Genomic DNA, 22,101 nt, shown 5'->3' with positions numbered 1-22,101 from the left:
GGCATGAAGCTAGCAGATGTTCTTGCTTGGAACTGCAGTGCATCCGTGATGTGTGAATGCGCTGATGCTGAAACACCGTGCTGGTGATTAGGAGCCCATGGGCTGCACAGAGGCCTAGCAGCCTCATACCGTTTTTATTGAGCTGATCTGGCCCATGCCTTTTCCAATCCCTCCTACCCAACTCTTAGTGTCAATAAAATAACTATCCCGGGGGGACACTAAAGCCAGCACCTTGGACAGGAAGTCAATAGAAGGCATCTGACTCATTATCCTTGCCTGCATCCTTCCACAGATGTTCATCTTTGGTGGGATCATAAATAACCACTACCATTTCCCACCTTTCGTGGACAGGGAATTGAGCCCACAAAAGATTGGGACTTGCGTCTTCCCACACCCCCCCCCCCACCCTTTCATTTGTTTGAAGAGAAGAAGAGCCACTCCCTGTTGTCTGATGTCATGCAGTAGGCTGAACCCCCCTTCCCCTGCCCCCCATCAGTGTTTCCATAGAAACACAGATCACTGTGGCCGGCCACATGGAATGACCAAATTCTGGCTGGGGAGGAAAAGCTACCACTCATTTTTGGAGATAGATTGGTACCAACAGGATCTCTGTGGTCAAGTAGACTGGTTTTGGCTCCACCACGAGGGGTGGACATTCCTCAAGGCAGGATCTCATCAATCACACACACACTCACTTCTCGGGAGAGCTGGGGTCCGTTGTCTTCCAGCTGTTGCCAAAGTCGGAGGCTGACGTGGTGTGAGTGCCATCCCTCATCACAAAGTCGTCACTGGGGTCTCCGTTCATGTTGGAGCAGAGGCCGCACAGGGCCCCGGCGAAGGAGGCAGGGAGGCGTGCCGTGGCATGGCTGTTCCCATCGTACAGAACTTCGAGCTCAAAGTCGCTCAGCAGGCGCATGAAGTTCCCTGAGCGAATCACGGAAAACTCCGCGCTGCCATTGGAGTAGTAGTATGGCACGTTGATCCCCACTCCATCCAGCTGTGGTAAACAAGCGTTTGTCAATGCTACCGCTGTTACTGTGTATATTGTGGCAATATACACAGTAGCACGGCAGCTGCAACAATAGTACTCGCACACAAAGATTACCCTGTATAGCTTAACCAGACTGTTGGGGCAAGTCCTGTTAGCGATCACTTTTAAACGGCCAGCGCGGCACGCGAAGGGGTTGGTGGCCAGTACCATGCACTAGGGGATGCCCAGGACTGTTTCAGATAATCGTCACTCGTGACTGTGAGCTGGAATCGAACTCAGGTGGCCGGGTTCGTAGAGCAGCGCGCTAACCACTACACTACCACCCACACACTCAGTGTCGCAGTCATACTGTGGAACTTTGGGCTGTCCTACTTGTATAATGTTCATAGTAGCTTGCATTACAGATGCAAAGTGGTACCCATTATTTGCTAATGCTTTCATTTGAATTGCCGTTGCCACATTAGATGTAGTAAAAAGGTGCAGGCTTAAAATTGCTTGCTCAACGACTGCTGGAAAAGGGGACTCCACTACAGGGAGCTCTATATAGAGGTCTAAATACCCTCAAGAGCCCACACTTTACTCCGAATCCAACTGGCGACCACTGGATTGCAAATTCCAGTGTGATAACCATCACACACCATGGCAGCACCCCACATATGGGAAAAATAATAAGCCTTTATTCACCCAGCAAAACCTCACAGACAAATTCCACGAATTTAGAGTTTGGCTTCGTGTGGGTGGAAATTGAAACGCGCCGATATATTCAAGAAGCCATTGCCATCCTGTTCAAGAATCCATTTCCATCCTGCTGTCTCCTGGCCACCTCGCTGAGGAGATCCACCGCATGCTCAGTTGAGCGAATTGGTGAGTCTAACAGAGTCAGACGGCCCCAAACGCGCCCGGTCTCTTTGCAGCTCGGAAGATAAGCAAACTTGAGCCTGACTGGTCCTCAGGACGGGGCCTAGACTCACGTAAACTTTCCAGCCCAGGCCGAACTGCACGCGATGGTTGTAGAGTTCGATGAAGACATCGCGGGTGTAGGCGATGGACCAGCTGCCAGCGATGAACTCGTTCTTCACCTTCACGATCCAGCTGGCTCCAGAGCACGGCTGTGTGTATGAGTGCGTGTACACACACGTACAGCGGTTTTAATTTAGTCGGCATTCATAACTTTAGTAATTGTTATAGGGATGTACAGGAATCCCCCGTGATAAATTGCCACATCATGCGTTGTTTCGCATATACGTTGCTGATGAATTAGGGAAGATTTACTTTTAAATGGACTGTTTCGCATATGCGTTCTTTAACAAAAATTTGCAAACATGAACGCACGCGGTGAAAACGAACTATTTTTCAATTTAATACTGTACTGCGCGACAATTTCTAGATACGAAAGTCGTTCAGTACTCAATCCCCCAGGAGCGGCCATGGAGAACTGACGTTCAGGATTTACAGTCCGTAATTTGGGGACGATGAGCAGATTGAGGGACGTGTTGCGCAAGAACGAGGTAGGTTTTAAAAGGAACTGTTAATAACTATGAGAGGTTTGATAAAAATAAGAAAAAAAGGCACAGTGACAGACAACAGTGATGATGTACTCAGTCTGGGCAGAGACGGGCGGCTGATGGATTGATTTAAATGCAATGGAGGAGTTCGCGTCGTGTGTGTGTCCGGTACCCTAGGCAGCGCTCAACAATTTTGTTTGCAGTTGCTGAAGTTTACTGATGTCCCTTTGTTGAATTGTTGATGTCAGCGTGAGTTTGGCGTTGGAGTAGTCGAGTCGGTGAACCTATCATCTAGCTGGGAGAGTTCTGGCTACAAGTGGTAAAGAGCATTGCCTGGCTGAAAGTGCCAGAGAGCTTCGAGGTGGTGATTGCGCGAGCTGATTGCACGAGCTGATTATGTCGTACCTTCATGTCACATCGAAAGATATTGGTCGAATTTCACACCAAGGAAGGTCAATAGAGGGTATAGAACTGATGGTGGAGCCAGCAATGGAAAAATGCTTGAGGTGTGGTCGAATTGAATAGTTGCCTGGAATCCAGTAAGAGCACTTCAACATGGGACCTTTCTTGCCAGTATTAAAGTATAAGAATAGGTTTTACCCTTTCTGGCAATAAAACAGGCGTTAAGATGTTCAAACACAAAACAGAAACCGTTTGCAAGGTGTAGACCAGCGTGGCCGGGGAACAAGCGAGGCCACGCTAACAATATAAGAGGGACCCCTGTAGGGGACCTCGGGGCTGTTGTTGGAGTGGGATCCCCATCGTGCTGCTGAAGTCCTTTGTCACCGTTCTTCTCGTCGTCTTCACCATTCCTTCTCGTCGTCGTCTCCGCCTTCACCATCTCGGGGCGCCGCTAGTCAGGCAGCCTACCCACTGTCCTGGCTGAGTAGCATCGCCGACAATAGACGGCCTAATTATTAAGAGTGCTAACCCCGATGGTGCTTGTTAATAAAGAAGTGCCTCCAAGTCTTATGGTCTCCGAGTTAGTCACTACAAATGTATTGAGAGTTCCATGTTAATGTACACATTTTATTGAGGGACTGGATGTTGTCTTGGTGTGGTCTGGGACTTTTTGGCTGTCGTTTTTCTGCCTTTCCGAAGCTTGGGATTAACGATGCAATTTGAACTTAGATACTTTCTTTCTTTGTTATCCTCCTCGCCTGGTATGCAGGATGTCGGGGTTTAGATCCCGACCCTGACGCCTGTATATTTAGAGTTTGCACGTCTCTCTCCCTGTGGTCGGGGGGATTTTTTCTCCGGGTCGTCCAATTTTCCCTCCACATTTAGAAACATGCACTGACATTATTTACATTATTTTGGTGCTATAAATATCCAAATAATGGGCCACTTTGTTGAGTTATCATTTGTGGCCAGATCGCTTCTGAAAAATAAGTTAATACCTCAGTGGGTTTTGCGTGGTAGGTTGGGGATAGTTTAGTTTTATTTACGTGTTCGGGTTATTTGTTTACCTTTGCTTTACTTTGTACAAGTATCATGTTTTTGTACTGTTTGTTGTAACGTTCTTACGCGCCCCTACTGGGCATCTGTGAAAAAGAGCTTCATGGCTCATCGGATTCCTCCAGTATAATTAAATATTCTGATTCTGATCATGAATTCCTACTGAAGCTCTCCATGAGGTGGCCAAACGGCGAGACATACTCAGAAAATAGTGTGGGGGGCCAAGCACAGAGCGTTCTTGTACTCCAGCAGTCAATGTGGAAACAAAATGAGTTCCCCACCTTCCTGAAGGAGCGTCTACCAGTCGGATAAGACTGTACCTACTGAGTGTGAGGAGGCTGTTAATTGCAAACTCCCTCTCCAGACAGTCAAGTAAGGCCTTCATCTCGCAGTGGATAGATCGCGGATGAGGCTCATGTACCTGTGTGAGGGCATAGGTGTAGGTGCCCATGAAGTCGAAGGTGCGGCCGTCGAAAGTGATGTAGTGCGGGTCGCCCCAGGCGGTGCACTCCACTAGAACAACGACAATTACATCGAGAATAATATCATTATCATCAATGACGTGAACAATTAAAGTATTAACTACAACAATAACATTCACAACATTATGAATTACAACATAATCAACAACAACATTACAAAACTATAAAGAAATAATGCATTGATTCTACCACGTAATATTTACAATTACAGTACTGTAGTGGCATTTGCAGTACACTAAGCATGGCACTTACCATAGATACCGTGGATTGTACATGTGCATCCCTTGTTTCAATCTAATACCGGGTTAGAGTCTCCCCACGCTGTGTTGATTGTGGTGGTTATTTGACCATAAATTGCCAAGCTGGTCAGTTCGGGTTGATAAAGTTGCAGAGCATAGATGTAGGAGCAAAACAATATACAGGAAAGCCTTGTCCGACAGTTTTATAGAACGCGTGTTTAGGATATACACGGTTTACTAAATGAAGTCTGTCTTCCGGAACACGGGGGTGGTGTTCTGGCTCTACGTGGTTTGAGACTGTTAAGATTCTCATCTCTGCGGTGAAAAGTAGTGCCATGGGAGTGCGGCATCCATTGGAAGGTGGGAATTAAACGATTTATTTACCACAAATGTTTTTAATTGTGAATGTTTTTGTGTCCTTTTCATGTTACAACGGTACAACGCAATTGTTCAAACTTTGCCACATGCACCTAGCCATCCACTTGTTGAGGACATCATTGAGACGGATGCCAAGATGGCGAATCATTAACATTTAAGTGTCACAGTGACGGGGTCAAATGTCAGGCTGGCGATTCAGTGTGAGGGGCAAGCGTTGGGCGTGATTGCCGCGGTGCGACAAGAGTCATGGAGAGAGGCGTGTGTATACAAGTAATAGGGAGTTACTCAGCATGCTTTAGTACAATAGCGAGGGTGGAAATCATCGAGAAATAGTTCAACAAAGATGGAGGAGGTGATCATTTCAGACTGAGGAACATCACCCTAATTTCCCCATAAAATCTATTATTAAACTATAATCAAGACTATTATTGGTCTATACTCTTTGGTTCTTTTGGTAAAGTCACGTGGGTATAAAATACATTAAATCACGACGTTTCGGGTGCAACACAAGCGTCCGTCATCAGGTGTTACAACCACAGCAAGAAACAATTGCTGAAGTGGGCAAAAGGGCTGCTGTAACAAGAGGCTATATAGGTAAGAGAGGGGGGAGAAGCAAGAGAGGGGGAGGGGGTGTGGGGTAGGGGGAGGCGAGTGCTGCGAGAACGTTTAGAGGACGAGCAGATATAATGCTGGGGGGGGGGGGGGGGGCGGAAGTGGGCGGAGCTGGGAGTGGGAGGCTGAAGAAACTGGAGATGCGGAAATGAAGGCAACAACATAAAGCAGTTAAGGTTTTACCTGGTTCATAACATCCTTCCGATGATTGCTCAATTTGTATCCATCTTCTCGGTTGAAGTTATGTCTATGTTTATATATCTGGATGGCTTCATGAACAAACCTTTGATAGTAGCCCGAAGATTTGCAGAGTACCTTGGTCTCGGGAAAAACAATATCATGAAAGCCCACTGAGTTACAGCAATGGTAAGCCACGGCGTAGGTATTGGTTCTGCCATGTTTCAGATCTGACTTGTGCTCGCGAACACGGTCCGAGATATGTCGTTTAGTTTCCCCCAATGTAACACCCACCACAGGTGCAACTTAGTTTGTAAACTCCAGGATACTGCATGTCAGGAATTACATCCTTCACAGATGGGATTAGATCACAGATTTTGTGTACTGTACTGAATCGGACCTGGATCTTGTGTTTGTTTAAGATGTTGGAAATCTTTTTGGTAACGCCTGCTATCTATGGTAACGTGATGGTTTTGATCGGCGTCTCATGGGGTTGTTCAAATCTAGATTAAAACTTCAAATCTAGACTATTATTTGTCGTATGCGGTTTTGCCCAACATGGCATTTTCCAGGAACATAACTTTGAATTTAACCGAAGTTCCCAACATGGCTCACAGTGTCTGCTCAGTATTTCCACAGTCGCATGCAGCAAGCGGCAAAACACGTTACCGCTCAGGCCACGCCACCGCCCAACAGTGGTCAGTGCCAAGCAACCGTGAGATAACGAAGCAAAATAAAAATGCGGACTCACGGCTCTTGCGGTGACACCCGTGCACCCCCTTGCTGTCCGTGCCGCAGAAGTTGAAGGCGAGGTCGCAGGAGCTGGACTGGCACTGAATGTTGTCGGGGGACGCGCACGTGCACTGCACGGCACACCCGGGCCGCCAGAACGCCTCGTTCAGCTGTACAGGGTCGAGCGGGCAGAGGGGAGCGGAGAGGGTAGATGGTCTCGTCACATGTGGGGCAAGAAGAGCAGTCTTAGGTTCCACCGTCCTCAAGCCTAACCTTAAACCATATTTCATACACCCCAATCCTAACTCAAGTCCATAAAACCTAACTCTTAACCGCTACTCTAGACCTAATCATATTTATAACCCTAAACTAAATTGGAATCCCTCGCCCATAACCCATAACCCTGGCCATATACCTCACCTCTTAAACTGTACCCTCGAAAACTCATAACCCCTAAACCCATAACCACTAACCATAAACCTATAACCTCAAGACCAACTCATAAAGCTAACACATCATCCTAATCTTATACAGTGATACCTTAACTTTCGTCAACTTTCGTCGCTTCGCTCTTTCGGCTGTTTTCAATTATAACCACATTTAAAATTTCGATCCACGTGCTTTGTTCTTTCGTCCGATTTCATCCAACCTTCCACAACGTTCGTGCCACGCGCCATCTTTTTCGTCATTCTCACCAATTTTTTCCTTCTATTTTATGAATCTAGATTCCCCCTAAATCACCAATATATTCATCGTCCACTTACGTAAGAATAAAAATATTTCAAGGTATCATTGAGTTTTTTTCATTATTTAGTTTTGTTTATTTATTCTTATGTTAATATTTCTTTTATTTCCGTTTTTTTTAGGTTTCGCACGCATTTTTTATCTAGTTACTGTAGTTATTTACATGTACGTTTTTATATTTGCCGTAGTTATTTGCATGTACGTTTTTAGCCGGCCAAAATAAATTTGCAAGCTAAATAAAGGCTCTGCTTTTACATTCATCCATTTTTTTTATATTCGTCAATGCTCTGGTCCCGAACCAGACGAAAGTGCAAGCTATTCCTGTAATTGCATACAAGGGGCTAAATGGGTGCTGCGCAAGTGGTAGGATGACGTCACAGTTGTAGTTGTGAGATGGGGGGGCACGGATTAATTGACTGAGTCAGTGATTGTTTGACTATGGGAGGACATCACCACTCTCCTTGCAGTGGTCATTGGTGTCTCGGTTGAGCTTCCCCAGAAATTTGGTCTATTTTAGTAGTGAGTGCGGGAGGAGTGTGGCAGTTCGGGGTGCGAGCGAAGCTGTGGCGGTGGCGGCCCACTCGCCCTGTAGTAGCAGCCGTCCATGACCCAGTTGAGCATCCCACAGATGTCTCTAATGGCAGTGAGTGTGGGAGGAGTGTGGCAGTCTGGGGTGCGAGCGAAGCTGTGGCGGTGGCGGCCCACGCGCCCTGTAGTAGCGGCCGTCCATGACCCAGTTGAGCATCCCAGAGATGTCTCTAATGGCAGGGAGTGTGGGAGGAGTGTGGCAGTCTGGGGTGCGAGCGAAGCTGTGGCGGTGGCGGCCACTCACCCTGTAGTAGCGGCCGTCCGTGTCCCGGCACCCGCACTGGCCCGGGTGCACGCAGCGGTCGCCGTCCCACAGCTGGGCGCTGTCGGCGCACTCGCAGCCCTCCACGCAGGGGTCCGCGCACTGAGCCGGGGCCGCGGGGTCGTAGCACGTGGCCGGACACGCGGCGGCGCACGAGCTGAACCGCGTGCCCGCGCCACAGCTCGTCGCTGCGAAAGAGACAAAGATCCCCCGCGTAGCCTTAACATTCTGCTGGGGCAAGTGCCGTGAGTGGTGCCTATGAAGGCCGGCCACGGTGGCGCATGAGGGGGTGGGTGGCCAGCACCACGCTTGGCCGCCTTTGTGCCCCCGATCGGTGATGTCATTAAACACAATCGAACAGTGTTTTTTTGAAGGGCATTTCGACTTGCTCACAGGCCACCCTTAGTGAACAATTGGCACCATCATTTCCGCCAGCACCAGAAGTGGGAGGGTCCCCCAGCTGCACAGCGGGTCCCCCTCGTGCAAATTACCGCAGCCGGTGCCGTTCCTCCACGGGTCGGCGAAGGTGAACCCGGCCGCGTTGCAGGCCGCAACGTAGGCCTCCAGCGACCGGCACAGCACCGACATGTCCAGACCCGACAGCACCATGTCGAAGACGCAGTTGGTGAAGTACTGCGCGGGGTCGACGGTCGCGAAGCACGCGGCCAGCGTGCCGTTCGCGTCTTGCAGCCGCCCGCAGTTCTGGGGGCTGGACGCGATCGCTTCCTTGCCGGGGTCCAGGATAGTGCCGGATGAGGCTCCCGTGTCACTGCTCCCACTGTGGGGGTACATTCACGATGCAAAATAATAATAATATTAATACATAAAGTAGCAGCCGTGCAATGACGTGCTCCTGCCACTGCTGGCGTAATGGCTTCAACGACAGGGTGCTCTAGAGAGCCATTCTTGAGTGTATTTGGCCTACTCCTTTCGTGCTTCACCGTGCATCTTGGAAGTAGTGGGAGTACCCACGCCTGACAAAATGGCCACATGCGACCCACCGATCGCCCATGCAATAATCATTTAAATAATACACATGTATAAAGCACCGTTAAACAATCGTCCTCAGGGTGCGGAGAGAACGATTGTAGTGTAACAATGTATCCTGCTTAATGGACAGAAGCAGGGGAGTTTAACAAACTTACCCCATTGTTTCAACTGCAGCACCATGAAATCAAACGAGGGATCTGTATTATAGTCCAGTAAGCCAACCATTATACCATGGCAGCATTCCAAATGAAAATATACTGTAAGGGCAATAAATGTGATATGAAGGACTACAGACCTATTAGCTCTTATGTGCCGCACGTATGTATATTGAACTTTTTTCGGATTATACGTAGCTAACCGTGCTAATCCGAGGTGCTTATGTGCAAATTGGATTAAAAAAAAAATGGTTCTCGACCAAAAACCACATTCATACCAATAATCAGATTCTGGAAAAGATTAATACACATCAATTGCCACTGTGCTTAGCTTTGATCTTGGATAAAAAAAAAGAAATGGTTTGATGTGCTACAAAAGGATGTCGAGCTGATCGGACCTGCCGACGGCTAGTACCAGCAGTGTCAAGATTGGCCTCTGCGGACGAGGCTCATGAAGGTCGCTCCTTGGCAGTTGGAGGCAGTCACCCTTCAGCAAGAGCTCAGGGCAGAGTAGTGACACGCACAACAACTTGCGAAGCGCTGGGTGGTAAAAACGCAGCAAGTTGACACAGTAGGGTGCACAGGTAGTGCACCTGCCAGTCATCTCAGTCAGTCAACCGATGACACCTGGGTATGTTCCGTGACTTTGACACTTTACATGGCCTCAAGGTGCACCTAGCCTGGTACAAGAGCTGTGATGGCATTACCACCACTAAGTGGTGAACAATAGTTGTATGAGTGTGTGTTGTGCATATGTGTGCATATGAGTGTGTGTATCTCCATGTTTATGCGAGTGTGTATATGTCCGCGTGTAAGTGTGTGAGTGAATGTATACACGGCACCTCTCTTTGTCCTTCCAATCGGGCACCTCCCAGCTGTTGCCCAAGGTAGCACCGTCGGGAGCCTGGGAGTAATCGGGCATCATGAAGTCGTCCGTCTGGTCGCCGTTCCACACGCCGCACACTCCACACGTGCTGTTCCTGTACACGTCGTGGTTCAGCAGAGAGACCACCACCCTGTCCCAGCCTATGGGGGAGGAAACACGGGGACATACAGCTTTCAAATCACACCCCGATGTACACGTATGGTAATGTATGGATACCTTTCATATTTAAGATTCTCAATGGCATTTTAGGATTTTTATACTACTTTAAAAAATATATTAACGCTTAACATAGTATTATGGACATGCTATTTTATGGGAAGAATGTGGAAATTATGTTTTGTTCTGGTCAATCCGATCCAAACTGTTTCCAGATCATCCAAAATGAAGATGAATCTGAATATCAGCGCCACGCGCAGCGATTTGGCAGTTTATTTAGAAGGACGAGTCCATCTATGTTCTGAAAAGAGGAGGGGGGAGACGAAAAATTAATGTATGCTGTCTGAAAGCCACTGTAAGCGTGAACAATCAAGTAAGACCTGAAATGGTTTGTCAAATCTTTCCTCTTTTCAGAACATAGATGGACTAGTCCTTCTAAATAAACTGCCAAATCGCTGCGCGTGGCGCTGACGTTTTATAAAAATAAATACACCGTTTTAAAATAAATAAATTAATGCAAACCGACACACCTGATGACGACCGTTTGTGTTATGGTCGAAACGTCGTGAGAATTTTTTATTGTTTTATATATTTTATTATTTTATTGTTTCCCTTCAACGTGACTTTACCGAAAGAGCTAAGAATATGACAAGGAAGTTGTTAAACTGGCGCGAGACTGGAACAGGTGAAGAAGATTCGCTTCAGCTCGATAATATGATTATCACGGTTTGTTACATAGGGTGCGAAAGAAGTTCAACATACATTCCTAAAGATGGTAGGGAAATAAAGGAGTGTATGTGGGATGCAGAATTAAGTTCCTGAAGAAGCGTCTGGCAGGTGGAGTGAAATGTTGGACACCAAGCTGAACAACACGTGGTCTATCTAACCGAAAAACATATCGGAGAGCTGCTGAACACAATTACGGAAAGCCGCAGAGTGGGACGTAATATATCCCCCCAGGGTTATGTGGAGTACACACTGCAGACATGACCTCACCGTTGTATTCCACACCGAAGAAAGCGTCCGTCATGAGACGCATGTAGCCCCCGGAGCTTGTGATTCGGAATCTCTCGCTGGGATCATAGAATGGCAGGTTGATGGCTTCTCCGTCGAGCTATAACACAACCGCGGTGCCACAATATACATCATAGTCACCAAAGAATGAAGGATACCCACATCATATCGCTCATGGCTAGGGTTTCTGTCTCTCTGAATTATGACAAAAATCGTGTTAGTAGCAGTACCCTGCATACTTTTTTTTCCCCAGTGCATTACAATTATGGCTGTAGATGAGGAGTTCAAGTGCGTGACATTGTTGTGGATGTAGTTTTTTTCTTTCTTGCAAGCCTGACCAGGGATCAGCCAATGAGCTTGGAGCATTGTTTCAATGAAGGGAATAAGATGGGGGGCCGGAGGGTGAAATATGGTGAGTCACGTGGTACAGCAGACAGCCAATGGTGGTGTGGGGTTGGCGGGGGTGTTAAAGGAGTGGCCAAAAAGAGTCGGGGGAAAAGGTTGTCGCCACCAGCTGGATGTGGTGTGAGGAGTTTTCGATACACACGCTTGTACAGTACTCGTAGCGTTTATATAGACCATTAGTCTAATCTGATGAGGTGAATATCCGATCCTTGTAAACAGTATTGGCTGACACGGTTATAATTCCACGTTGCAGTGTTTAGCATCATGTGTGTAGGGAGTTCATGTGTTGCGGGCATTTAACGTTTGAATGAAGTCGCATTTTAGTATTTCTCCACATAGTCAGGTTTTGTAGCAAGGGTCAAACAGTACAGTTAAATCCAGAAGTACAGTAGGGTGCTTAGGTTCCTTGCGTAGTACAGCAATGCACCTCGCAGGAACATTTCCTAAGCATACATTTTTTCTCATCAGATGTGCAAATAATAGACTACGGAGGTATCTACAGGTGTCTCGTGTTGGTCAGTCCCAGCAGCACCAGGAGGTGAGCCCCTTGCTTTCAGACCCACAGCACCGAGACCCAACCTCTGAGAAGGTGCCCAGAACAAATTCTATTGGCACTCCTTTTTTGCTAATTGTCCCCTCCTTAGCCAGTAGTAGCTCGGCCAACCTTACATGCTCAAATAAGCCTGGATCAACCTTGGTAAGGCCCAGGTTCGGTGTACATAAGCACCACTTTTTGTTAGCAATGGTCAGGAATCGAACTCGGGGCACAGTGCACCGACTACTGGATTAGCGATCTCCGCACTCACGCTCCCACGCGTACCCGGACGGCGCCATTCTTCATGAAGGAGATGGTGTAGCCGTAGATCTCGGTGTGCACCTGGCGTGTCCATGATACTCCCATGTGACTCCGGTGCTCATTCTTGGCGAGCACTCGCCACGCTGTCGGCTGCTGTGCGCCCAGGCAGTTCGATGCCAACACGAAGGTATAGGTGCCCATGAAGTCGAAGAGGCGCCCGTCAAAGGAGCTGTAGTGCGGGTCTCCAAAGCCGTAGCATTCAGCTGTGTTGGGAGTGAAACGCATGAGTGATTGAAGAGGTTTGATTTTACAGTGTAGCTGTGAGAGCATAGGGTACACATTGCATTGTTTAGTTGCACATCCAGGGTTTGTGATTGTGCGTGCTGTGACTCCACACGAGCACACGATGCTCAGCTGTATGTGTGTTGAATTTCTTTCAAACCGTACATGGCCAACCGTGATAATCGGAGGTGCGAAGTATATGGGCGAGAGGGGGCCAATTTGCAGGAAGTTCAAGGGACAGGGATTTTTCCTGGTCATGTTTTGCCGGGCAGTATTTCGATCAATTTCCTGGCTTGCCAGTTTTGATAATGGCAACATCCTTTGGTTGTTGCCACAGCTGTGGTGTTGATGGTGGTGTTGAGGTAGGATGTCCATTATCGCATGCTAGGTCTGACTTTTATGGCTGAGGCAGCATGCTTCTATTGTGAATGGAGAGGCCTACGCTGGAGGGCTCCAGGGAGCTTCGAATTACTTTTCAAAGTTCTTGTTTTTTGCACCGTTTATGTCGGCATATTTTAAGCACTTTGGATTAACAAGCCGTTGGGTGGCAATAGCATCTGTCATAACTAACATTGTTTTGTATTTTTGGGGATATCCACCTCCCAATTGGCAGATGAGACTCCACACTTATCGGCTATAATGGGTGATGCTTGATCCCTCTACTGCCTCTGTCCATCATTGCCGTATTGCCTCCTTCATTGACTCCAAGAATGCACTGCCTATTGACGGTTAATAGTGCCTCACAGGGATTGTATTCTAATATATATTCAGTCCTACGGGATGTGCTTTTCGGCTGCTGTTTTGATGAGGTTAACGTACATCTCATAGCTTTCTTGGCCTGTGCTTAGCAACCGTGATAAAATAATATTAAGTCTTTTACCAAAGACCTTCTTGTGCAGCGTGAACACCCAGTCCTTGCGGCTTCGCGCGTTGCTCTTCGTGACGATGGAGCCATTGACGACCATCATGACGGCGCCCTCGTCCACGGTGATGTAGAGCGGGACCCCGCCGCTGAACACGTAGGGCGGCGTGGTGAAGCGGACCGTTGTGCCATTGGGCAGCGGCGTGACCGTGGTACCGTCCACGCGGTACACCTCCCGACCGCTGCGCAGCTCCCAAAAGCGGAAGTACTTTGAGACGGTGGGCAAGACAATCTGGGCACGGAGAGAGGGGAGCGAGCAAGGCGTCATCGATGTCAATGAGGTTTTGCATTCAGTGGGGAGCTCAAATGGCTCGTCACATCACAGCACTTGCTCTGGTACGAAGTCTTGAGGCAAATGCTCTCCACACCTGGTCACTGAAGGTGATTGTCCATTCGATGGGAAAGTCATTGGTGGTGATGCTGTCATAGGAGAAAGCGATGGGTCCGCCGGTGCCTAGAGTGGAAATGAGATAGAACACAATTGGATATCTCTCCTGATGCAGTGAACTTTTCATTTACACATTGTAACCCTCAGCAGTCGTCTTTGTCATTGAATATCCACTGTGGGCATGTGCAAGCACACATTCGGCCAATGTTGCAATCCCTCTGTCATATCTGGTGTAGAATTCCCAGTTCCTACCTCACCATTCTTCATATAATTCAAAGTAAAGCAGTTAGGGTCATTGATGATCCATAATTCATTTAGTCACTCTGCTAATTTACTCAGCAGCAGTCAGTCGTCTCCTACCACTAGTACAATGGTTACTGTTGCCATGAACTTCACTCCTTGATTCCTCCATTCATGTTGAGGACTCAGTCTACCAGACTGACTTTCGTCTCATCTATACTGGGTGTGGCGCTTCGGCGTGTGTTCAACTACTATACTGCAGGTCACAACAGTTCTCACTGCTTCTTCCCTTGCACCGCTCCACATTGGAATTCCCTCCTATCGTCTTCTTTATAATTGCGCAATGCAAGAAATAGATAAACTATGTATTGTTTACACCTTCAACAGCACTATTAGTTGCTGGTGGCTTGGCATTTTGGACCTTTGGGCATGCGCTTATTAACCATCATAAAAGAAAGACAGGAAGAGGACCAAGTTCACCGGTGCTCATCCTTATTCTACTTTTGGTTCTCGAGTTAAAATGGGAATGATCAACAGACATTTTTCTATATGGCAAGTCTTCGCGTAGCATGTTCAAATGACACGTTTTCACTGGAACGTGGTTCTTCCATTTATATACATTTTTCTCGCATTGCGACCTTAAAACAAACAGAAGCCACCCCTTAATCCTGCCTTCTGAAGATGGAAAACCCTCGACCAGCCACACCAAGCAGATGACGTTAGTGAGCCTTGTCCATTACCTCCCATCTAGCGGCACTTGTAGGAATGGGGATACTTTTTCCCGTAACTATGTCCATGTTATTCGATGAGTCAAGTAAGGGACCCAATTACCTTATCGTAATAAAGCTCTTTTTTTTAAATAGATGTCCACTAGTGGCGGGTCAGCAAGTTACAACATCAACAACGAATCGCATAAAGGAATTGAGCAATCAGTGGGCCAAGCTGTAATGACGTGCATGCAGGGCTGAGCGATGTGATTGACTCACCTTCAACGACGACGTTGACGCAGCGCAGCTCGGTCTCCTGGCTGCACACACGGGTGAGTAACGCGTGTGGGTCAGTAACGCATGGAGGTAACGCACGCTGGTGAGTAACGTGCGAGTGAGTAATGCGGCCGACACTACCACCCCAAACTTCTCTCTTCCTGCCATGACTTGCAATCCTGCTACAATGGCTCCAATATTACCTACCGCCATAAACTTTGGCTAAAGCAAGGTTATCTTAGGAACTCAGTGTCCAACCTCAGTGCTTAAAACGTCCCAACAGCTGCATAGCTCCAGCCAAAGTCCTAGCCAAGAAACCTGCACCCTCTGAAAATTCAGTCCCGCACATTCATGGTGTTAGTGAATACATAGACCAACGGGGAGTCCTACAGGTTAAAGGATTGCAACTCAAACAACAAACAGCCGCTATCCTATTTTACCAGATATCTGTTGCACCTGCATCACATCTCATCTCAACCATTCTAATGACCGGCTGCATTCTAGCCAAGGGAACGGGGGGTTCCCTTGGTGCTGTTTGCTACTGGTTACTAGGCACATGGCGCTACTGACGCGTTGCTGTCGGAGGCGTAGAAGCAGATCTGGTGGCTCTGCACGTCCTCCTGTCCTGGGATCCAGCTCAGCATCGTGTGGAAGAGCTTCGGGTCTCCGGCATCGGCCTCGACGGCACTCTTCTGCACCCCAACGGGCGCGATGGTTCCCAGCCGCACGATCGTTACGCTGCGTGGCACACGGACGCACACAGACACGTGAAATGTGCACACACACACACACGGACACACACGGCACACACATGGACACGCGGCACACACACAGCAGGTTAAGGTCAAGAGGTCGAGGTTAAGAGATTATTTTCAGGGCTGAAATTATCTCTGTATTTTCTGGAAGACTGCTTAGGCTTCTTTGGGATTAATGACGTAAGGAAGTGCCACGAGAGTACAAGGTGCACCTATCCATTATAATCCTATTTTTTGTATCCATTGCTGTCCATAAGACGTCTGGTAAAAATAAGCGGAGATGGATTTGTCGTGCCAAATGAGTTCCCAGAACAGAAAAACCGGACTGTTCTGGCTTCAATTAGTATTGCTTTCTTCCTCATACCAAATATCTAAGTTACTGCACAGTCCCTGTAGCCAGTTCAGTCATGAAATGGTGACAGGGTGAAGCGGTCGCACCTAATCTCCACAGTAAAATTATGCTTTGAGAAAATATTGCACAGCGTTAAGGTAATCCCCGCACTCTTTACAGGTATTTTCTGTGGAGATCTCCCACTGATGATGGCACAAGGCTTGTGAGCTCAACCTTGTTGCACTCCCAGGACCTTTCGAACGGGCAGCCTTGAGGTCCACGGTGTGCACATTCTCAAATTGAGGTTTGCATCCATGAGACCGGGATGTTTTGGGACTCGGCAAGTCGCACTCACCTTGGGGCCGCATCGCCGGGCAGGGCGATGTCGACTTGCAGCTTGAACAGGAGCCCCTGCGTCGTGTGGAACGTTTCACCGTCGCGAGGCGTCGCTCCCGTGAAATACGGACTTGCGCACGAACTTGCTGTCTCAACTGTCACGGTCAAAACAACGAAGACCGCAAACATTTGGATGTGGTTGTGTTGTGCGGCTGTCCGGTCTGTTCTAGGGTTGTGCCGCATGTTATTCGGCATGATGTCTATTTGACACGTAGTGTAGTCGTAGGCTTTTATCCATAACAGAAGTTTGTTTTGGGTTCGATCGCATAAGTATCAATTTGTCGTTAAACCTACCACCACCGGACACAGCCAATTAGTAAGATTTGTCACATAAGCAAAACATGCCAGTTAGTTACTATTCAGCACACACCAGTATGTTGGAGAGTAAACCCACAACATTTACAATTCAAGTACAACGTTTCATTGGTGAGTACAACCAGCGTCATGAGGCGGTCACCATAATTGTGAAGAAGTCTCCCTGTTTGGGTCTTAAATAGATTGAGCCCATCAGGTACGAAGACCAGAGGAGGGGTTAGTCACATAAGGTACAATGGATCATGTTAATCTGAGAATATGCAGCACCTATTATTTCGTATGTTGAAGTATGTATGTTGATTAACTCTTCATAACCCAACCACTAATAGGTACTGCGTATTCTGCATTCTATTTATGGTTAATACACCCACAGTATTAACCAGGGTGGCCTCGGGACTCGTACTGCGATCCTCTGCAACAGGTGAAAAACGTATTACCACTTGACCACGTCACCGCCCTGTGTATAGTTACATAAGCGATGCATTTCGGATTTCAAACTTCGGAGTTTCGCATATTTATTTACATTACGTAAAAATCTTGACCTGTCTTCGTGTTACTGATATCACCCGATGTGCAGTGTTACCACTGGGTGGGGAAATCACGGAAGTGTAAGAGCGATGCCACGCCGCCGAGTGTGACTTTGCGCGCCTAACAGGCGTGCTGCGACTCTCACTCTCGAAGAGGACCTGCAGCGGGATGCTGGAGAGCGGGCTGCTGGGGGAGTATGAGGCGGAGCCCATGGTGATGCTGTTGCGCGGGAAGTCCTCGATCATCAGCGCCAGGGCCCAGAGGCCGGAAGCGGTCACGGGCACTGTGAACGTGATGCTGCACGCGTCCTGCCACACGCAGCAGCAACAAGCACGATGTGAAGCGCATTCACTCGCTTGCGAAGGCAGTTGAGCAGACACCCCCCAATATAGGACCACAAAGCTTGGGAAAATGTAACGGTTGTGGCTACCTAATAAATGAAACTTGAAAACTTGCCTCTGCTTTCCTGCGCCTCTGAATCTCGTTTAGAAGAGTGAATGGAAACTCTTATAAAAAATATATTAATTTATAGCCAAATTAAGGAAACAAAAAACATGTAATGATGGGTTTTATACAATCCTTGGTCACCAGGCTGAGAATAAACTCTCCAAACGCGTTTAGTTATGGATGGCTGAAACCCGCATTAAAACCCAGGTTTTCTTTCTGTCATTTTCCCCAAAATTGTATCCCGTTTGTGCTCAAGCTGTCAGGTCATGAGACGAACAATCCATTTGGATCGCTCGCACAGAGAACATCGCGGTACTTCCACCTTGGAGCCTGGCCCACAGTGACACAGAGAGGAGAGAAAAGGGCGGCAGATAGAGCAGTGCAAGGAGCGGGAGGGAGGCGGAAGGGTCGACCAAATGAGTTCAACCTCAGAGGAGAAACGGTGCGAGAAGGCCAGAGTAGAAGGGGTATTGGGAGGAGAGGAAAAGAAGTAGAAGCACTTGAGAAGCCAGTTGAATCATGTAAGGTCTGTGCGTATCAACGTGAGTCTATGAGTCTCTGGAGTCCATGAATTGCAAAGACACTCTTGTGGATCTCTGTGTAAGTCACTGGTTACCAGGCTGGGACCACTGACTCCACTACACTTTAGAACTTGGTCAAAATCATGCGTGACTGAAACCCAACAACTAGGCGTTGACACATCAGCGCTCTGATCTCAAAGCCACTTGGCCACCTACTGTCATGTATACCTCATTTTCATTACAGATGAACCGTGCCACTGACTTTACACACAATGAACTCATCGAGACACAGATGACACATTGGTGACACTGCGTCCTCACTCTACTGACCGACGTCATGTAAAAGAATGCGTGATTAACCCCGCCCCTTGCCCTGCTTGACCCTGAGCCAGATTCGGACATCTTGTGAGGCCAGCGTATCACAATTTGGTTCTGGCTCAACTCCGCAAGTAGCCAGTGGAAACACCACCCGCACCGTCCGGCGGGGGACTCACGCTGGCACGGCTCGGATGTGCCAGTGCCAATGGGGAGTAAGGGATGTGAGAGGACGCACCCCATCAAGGGTCCCGAAGGGAGCGACTCCGCAGATGCTTCCACACTCGTCGAAGTTGTTCATGGTGGCGTAGCGACACTTCACCACGTCGCCATCAGCGTCCAACACCGGGATGTTCCACACCTTGGTGCACCCCACTTTGAGCCTTGCGGACATTTTGTGACAACCACCGATATATATTTTTTCGACATCCTCACATCATACATTGCAACATCCTGAGGTTTTGGACGAATTACCAGGAGCATTGACGGTATCAGGCAGGCACAGCGGACTCAGAGCAGGTCAGGGGGTGGGAAGGAAGGGATTTTCTTTGGAGGGGTGGAGGGGCGTTTGACCAGGTTATTCCCGTTCTGTGCTCTAGTATTTAATGCTGTTCTAAGGTTTAAGAATGGGCCCCATGTACGTGTGTATGCTAATTTCTTGTCTCTGAGCTCATAGCTTAGATTCTCCAGTGCTGAGATTGGGCCGAATGAATTCAGCTATTGAGTATTGGAGGGGGGTACACCCACCGATATTTACAGGTCCCATGCACGCTTCAGCTTCAATCGCCTATTAGGATATCTTGGCCATTCCAATGTCCTGCATTATAGTCAAGGAACCCCCCCCCCCTCCCACGTGGCAGCTGTCCCTGTGCGGCACAAGGTGTACGCAGCGCCGGCCTATAAATGGATATTTATCTGGCAGTAGGGGGGAAATGTTTCCTGCTCTATCCTACTCAAAGGAGAGCTCCCAGTAGAAGCTGTCTCTGTGCAGCGCATCAGCCTTTAAGTCGGCATTGGTCTACCGCAAGGTGGAGCTATTGCTGTATAAATTGATCCTCAATTAGCCTGTTTGCTTTCAAAAAAAGTATTGGACCGTGACAAATAAGGTCACAGGAGACCTTAAACATCCACTACAAAGTTTTAATACGTGGAATATTTATGGTTCGCCAACAGTATTCACCGGGGCAGCTGCTGGGCTTGAACCGTTAAGCTCTGCAACAAAAGCATTACCGCTTGGCCATGTCCCTTTATAATTCTTCCACAGCAGTGAACTTCATATAATATGGGGCACAGCAGTGGCTAGGAGATGTTAACTGCCTTGACTGGTATGCAGGAGGTCGTGGGTGCAATCCAGACCCTCATATCTGCTGTATATTTGGAGTTTATATGTCTCTCCGTGGTCGCGTGGATTTTTATCCGTGTCCTCCCGGTTTTCCCCTCCACATTTAGAAATATGCGTTTATAGTATATGCTATGAATTTCCACATGATGATAAGCCACTAAGTTAGGCTATCAGAGCTACATAGCTCAGTGGGCCTTACCTCGTAAAAATAAAAAAAATGTTTAGTTTATAGTATAAGTTTATAATATAAAGCCTGTGACAAGTCTTCTAAATCGCTTGGCCCTGCTGCTTACTTGATGAGCGGCTTCGAGGTGGTCATGGGGGAGATGTTGGGGCTGCTGGTGTCACTCCGGGTGCCTGGGTTGATTACGGCGATCATGGACCACGAGCTGCCTCCAGAGACGTGGGTGCCTTGAGAAGTGGCGATGTTCACGGCCACCCAGCAACAGCTTGCGAAGCTGTAGACGGAAACATGTGCCACAACCATCAGTGGCAGGAATACATTGTAGTCACCCTAAATTGTCGATTTCTTCAATAGTGCTATCATTCTTGATTTGAAGCTTTCGTGACTGCAGGAATCCATACTCTTTGGTTCTTTCGGTAAAGTCATGTAGGCAGAAAAAATAATCGATCACGGCGTTTCGAGTAGCAACACAAGCAATCGTCATCAAGTGGGACAACCACAGCAAGAAAACAACTGCTGAAGTAGGCGAAAGATCTGCTGTGGCACGAGGTTATATAGGCCTCGGCAGTAGGGGGGGAAGGAGGCGGGGCAGAAAGTAGACCCCGCAGCAACACCCGGGTCTATTTTTTCTGCCCCGCCTCCTTCCCCCCCCTTCTCTCTCCCCCCCCCTACTGCCGAGGCCTATATAACCTCGTGCACTGGCAGATCTCTCGCCTACTTCAGCAGTTTTTTCTTGCTGTGGTTGTCCCACCTGATGACGATTGCTCGTGTTACGATCGAAACGTCGTTATCTATTATTTTTCTACCTACGTTACTTTACTGAAAGCACCAAAGAGTATTGCCATCATTGCTAACATCGGATCGTTGGTATGAGTTTCGACTATCAGGGCCGTAGATAAATTTGTCAAGGCGCCATCCTTTTCTTAAGCCACCAGTCGGTACTGCCCGACTCGACCGAAAATATTTGGCCACCAATTCTTCCGACACCCCTCCTAGGACCCCCCTGTCCCGCCCCCTCCCTCCTCCGCTATGGTACTGGCAGCTGCTGCTGCTACAGTGAGGGAAAAAAAGTATTTGATCCCCTGATGATTTTGTACATTTGCCCACTGACAAAGAAATGATCAGTCTATAATTTTAATGGTAGGTTTATTTGAACAGTGAGAGACAGAATAACAACAAAATCCAGAAAAACGCATATCAAAAATGTTATAAATTGATTTGCATATTAATGAGGGAAATAAGTATTTGACCCCTCTGCAAAACATGACTTAGTACTTGGTGGCAAAACCCATGTTGGCAATCACAGAGGTCAGACGTTTCTTGTAGTTGGCCAGCAGGTTTGCACACATCTCAGGAGGGATTTTGTCCCACTCCTCTTTGCAGATCTTCTCCAAGTCGTTAAGATTTCGAGGCTGACGTTTGGCAACTCGAATCTTCAGCTCCCTCCACAGATTTTCTATGGGAATAAGGTCTGGAGACTGGCTAGGCCACTCCAGGACCTTAATCTGCTTCTTCTTGAGCCACTCCATTGTTGCCTTGGCCATGTGTTTTGGGTCATTGTCATGCTGGAATACCCATCCAC

The 22,101-nt window shown here is 48.0% G+C and overlaps 1 protein-coding gene across 1 annotated transcript in view; it reads right to left on the bottom strand.

The window, feature by feature from the left end:
- The window catches only part of LOC142907670 (IgGFc-binding protein-like), a 64,158-nt gene that overhangs the window by 15,867 nt on the left and 26,190 nt on the right, over positions 1 to 22,101 (bottom strand). The window contains exons 4-20 of the mRNA XM_076057282.1: positions 20,629 to 20,793; positions 19,232 to 19,376; positions 17,856 to 18,018; positions 16,827 to 16,962; positions 15,956 to 16,123; positions 15,389 to 15,429; positions 14,143 to 14,228; positions 13,733 to 14,006; positions 12,595 to 12,833; positions 11,352 to 11,469; positions 10,156 to 10,339; positions 8,660 to 8,946; positions 8,151 to 8,356; positions 6,594 to 6,744; positions 4,376 to 4,467; positions 1,963 to 2,100; positions 696 to 997 (exon numbers count right to left, since the gene is read on the bottom strand). Coding sequence (XP_075913397.1) covers positions 696 to 997; positions 1,963 to 2,100; positions 4,376 to 4,467; positions 6,594 to 6,744; positions 8,151 to 8,356; positions 8,660 to 8,946; positions 10,156 to 10,339; positions 11,352 to 11,469; positions 12,595 to 12,833; positions 13,733 to 14,006; positions 14,143 to 14,228; positions 15,389 to 15,429; positions 15,956 to 16,123; positions 16,827 to 16,962; positions 17,856 to 18,018; positions 19,232 to 19,376; positions 20,629 to 20,793 — 2,895 coding nt within the window. The remainder of the gene's footprint in view (positions 1 to 695; positions 998 to 1,962; positions 2,101 to 4,375; positions 4,468 to 6,593; positions 6,745 to 8,150; positions 8,357 to 8,659; positions 8,947 to 10,155; positions 10,340 to 11,351; positions 11,470 to 12,594; positions 12,834 to 13,732; positions 14,007 to 14,142; positions 14,229 to 15,388; positions 15,430 to 15,955; positions 16,124 to 16,826; positions 16,963 to 17,855; positions 18,019 to 19,231; positions 19,377 to 20,628; positions 20,794 to 22,101) is intronic.

This window comes from Petromyzon marinus, chromosome 80 (genome assembly GCF_048934315.1).
Source record: "Petromyzon marinus isolate PM22_M1 ecotype Great Lakes invasive population chromosome 80, UKy_Petmar_22M1.pri1.0, whole genome shotgun sequence".
Classification (NCBI taxonomy): Eukaryota; Metazoa; Chordata; class Hyperoartia; order Petromyzontiformes; family Petromyzontidae; genus Petromyzon; species Petromyzon marinus.
The sequence above is the reverse complement of the archived record's forward strand: the minus strand, read 5'-3'. Positions and strand labels throughout refer to the sequence as shown.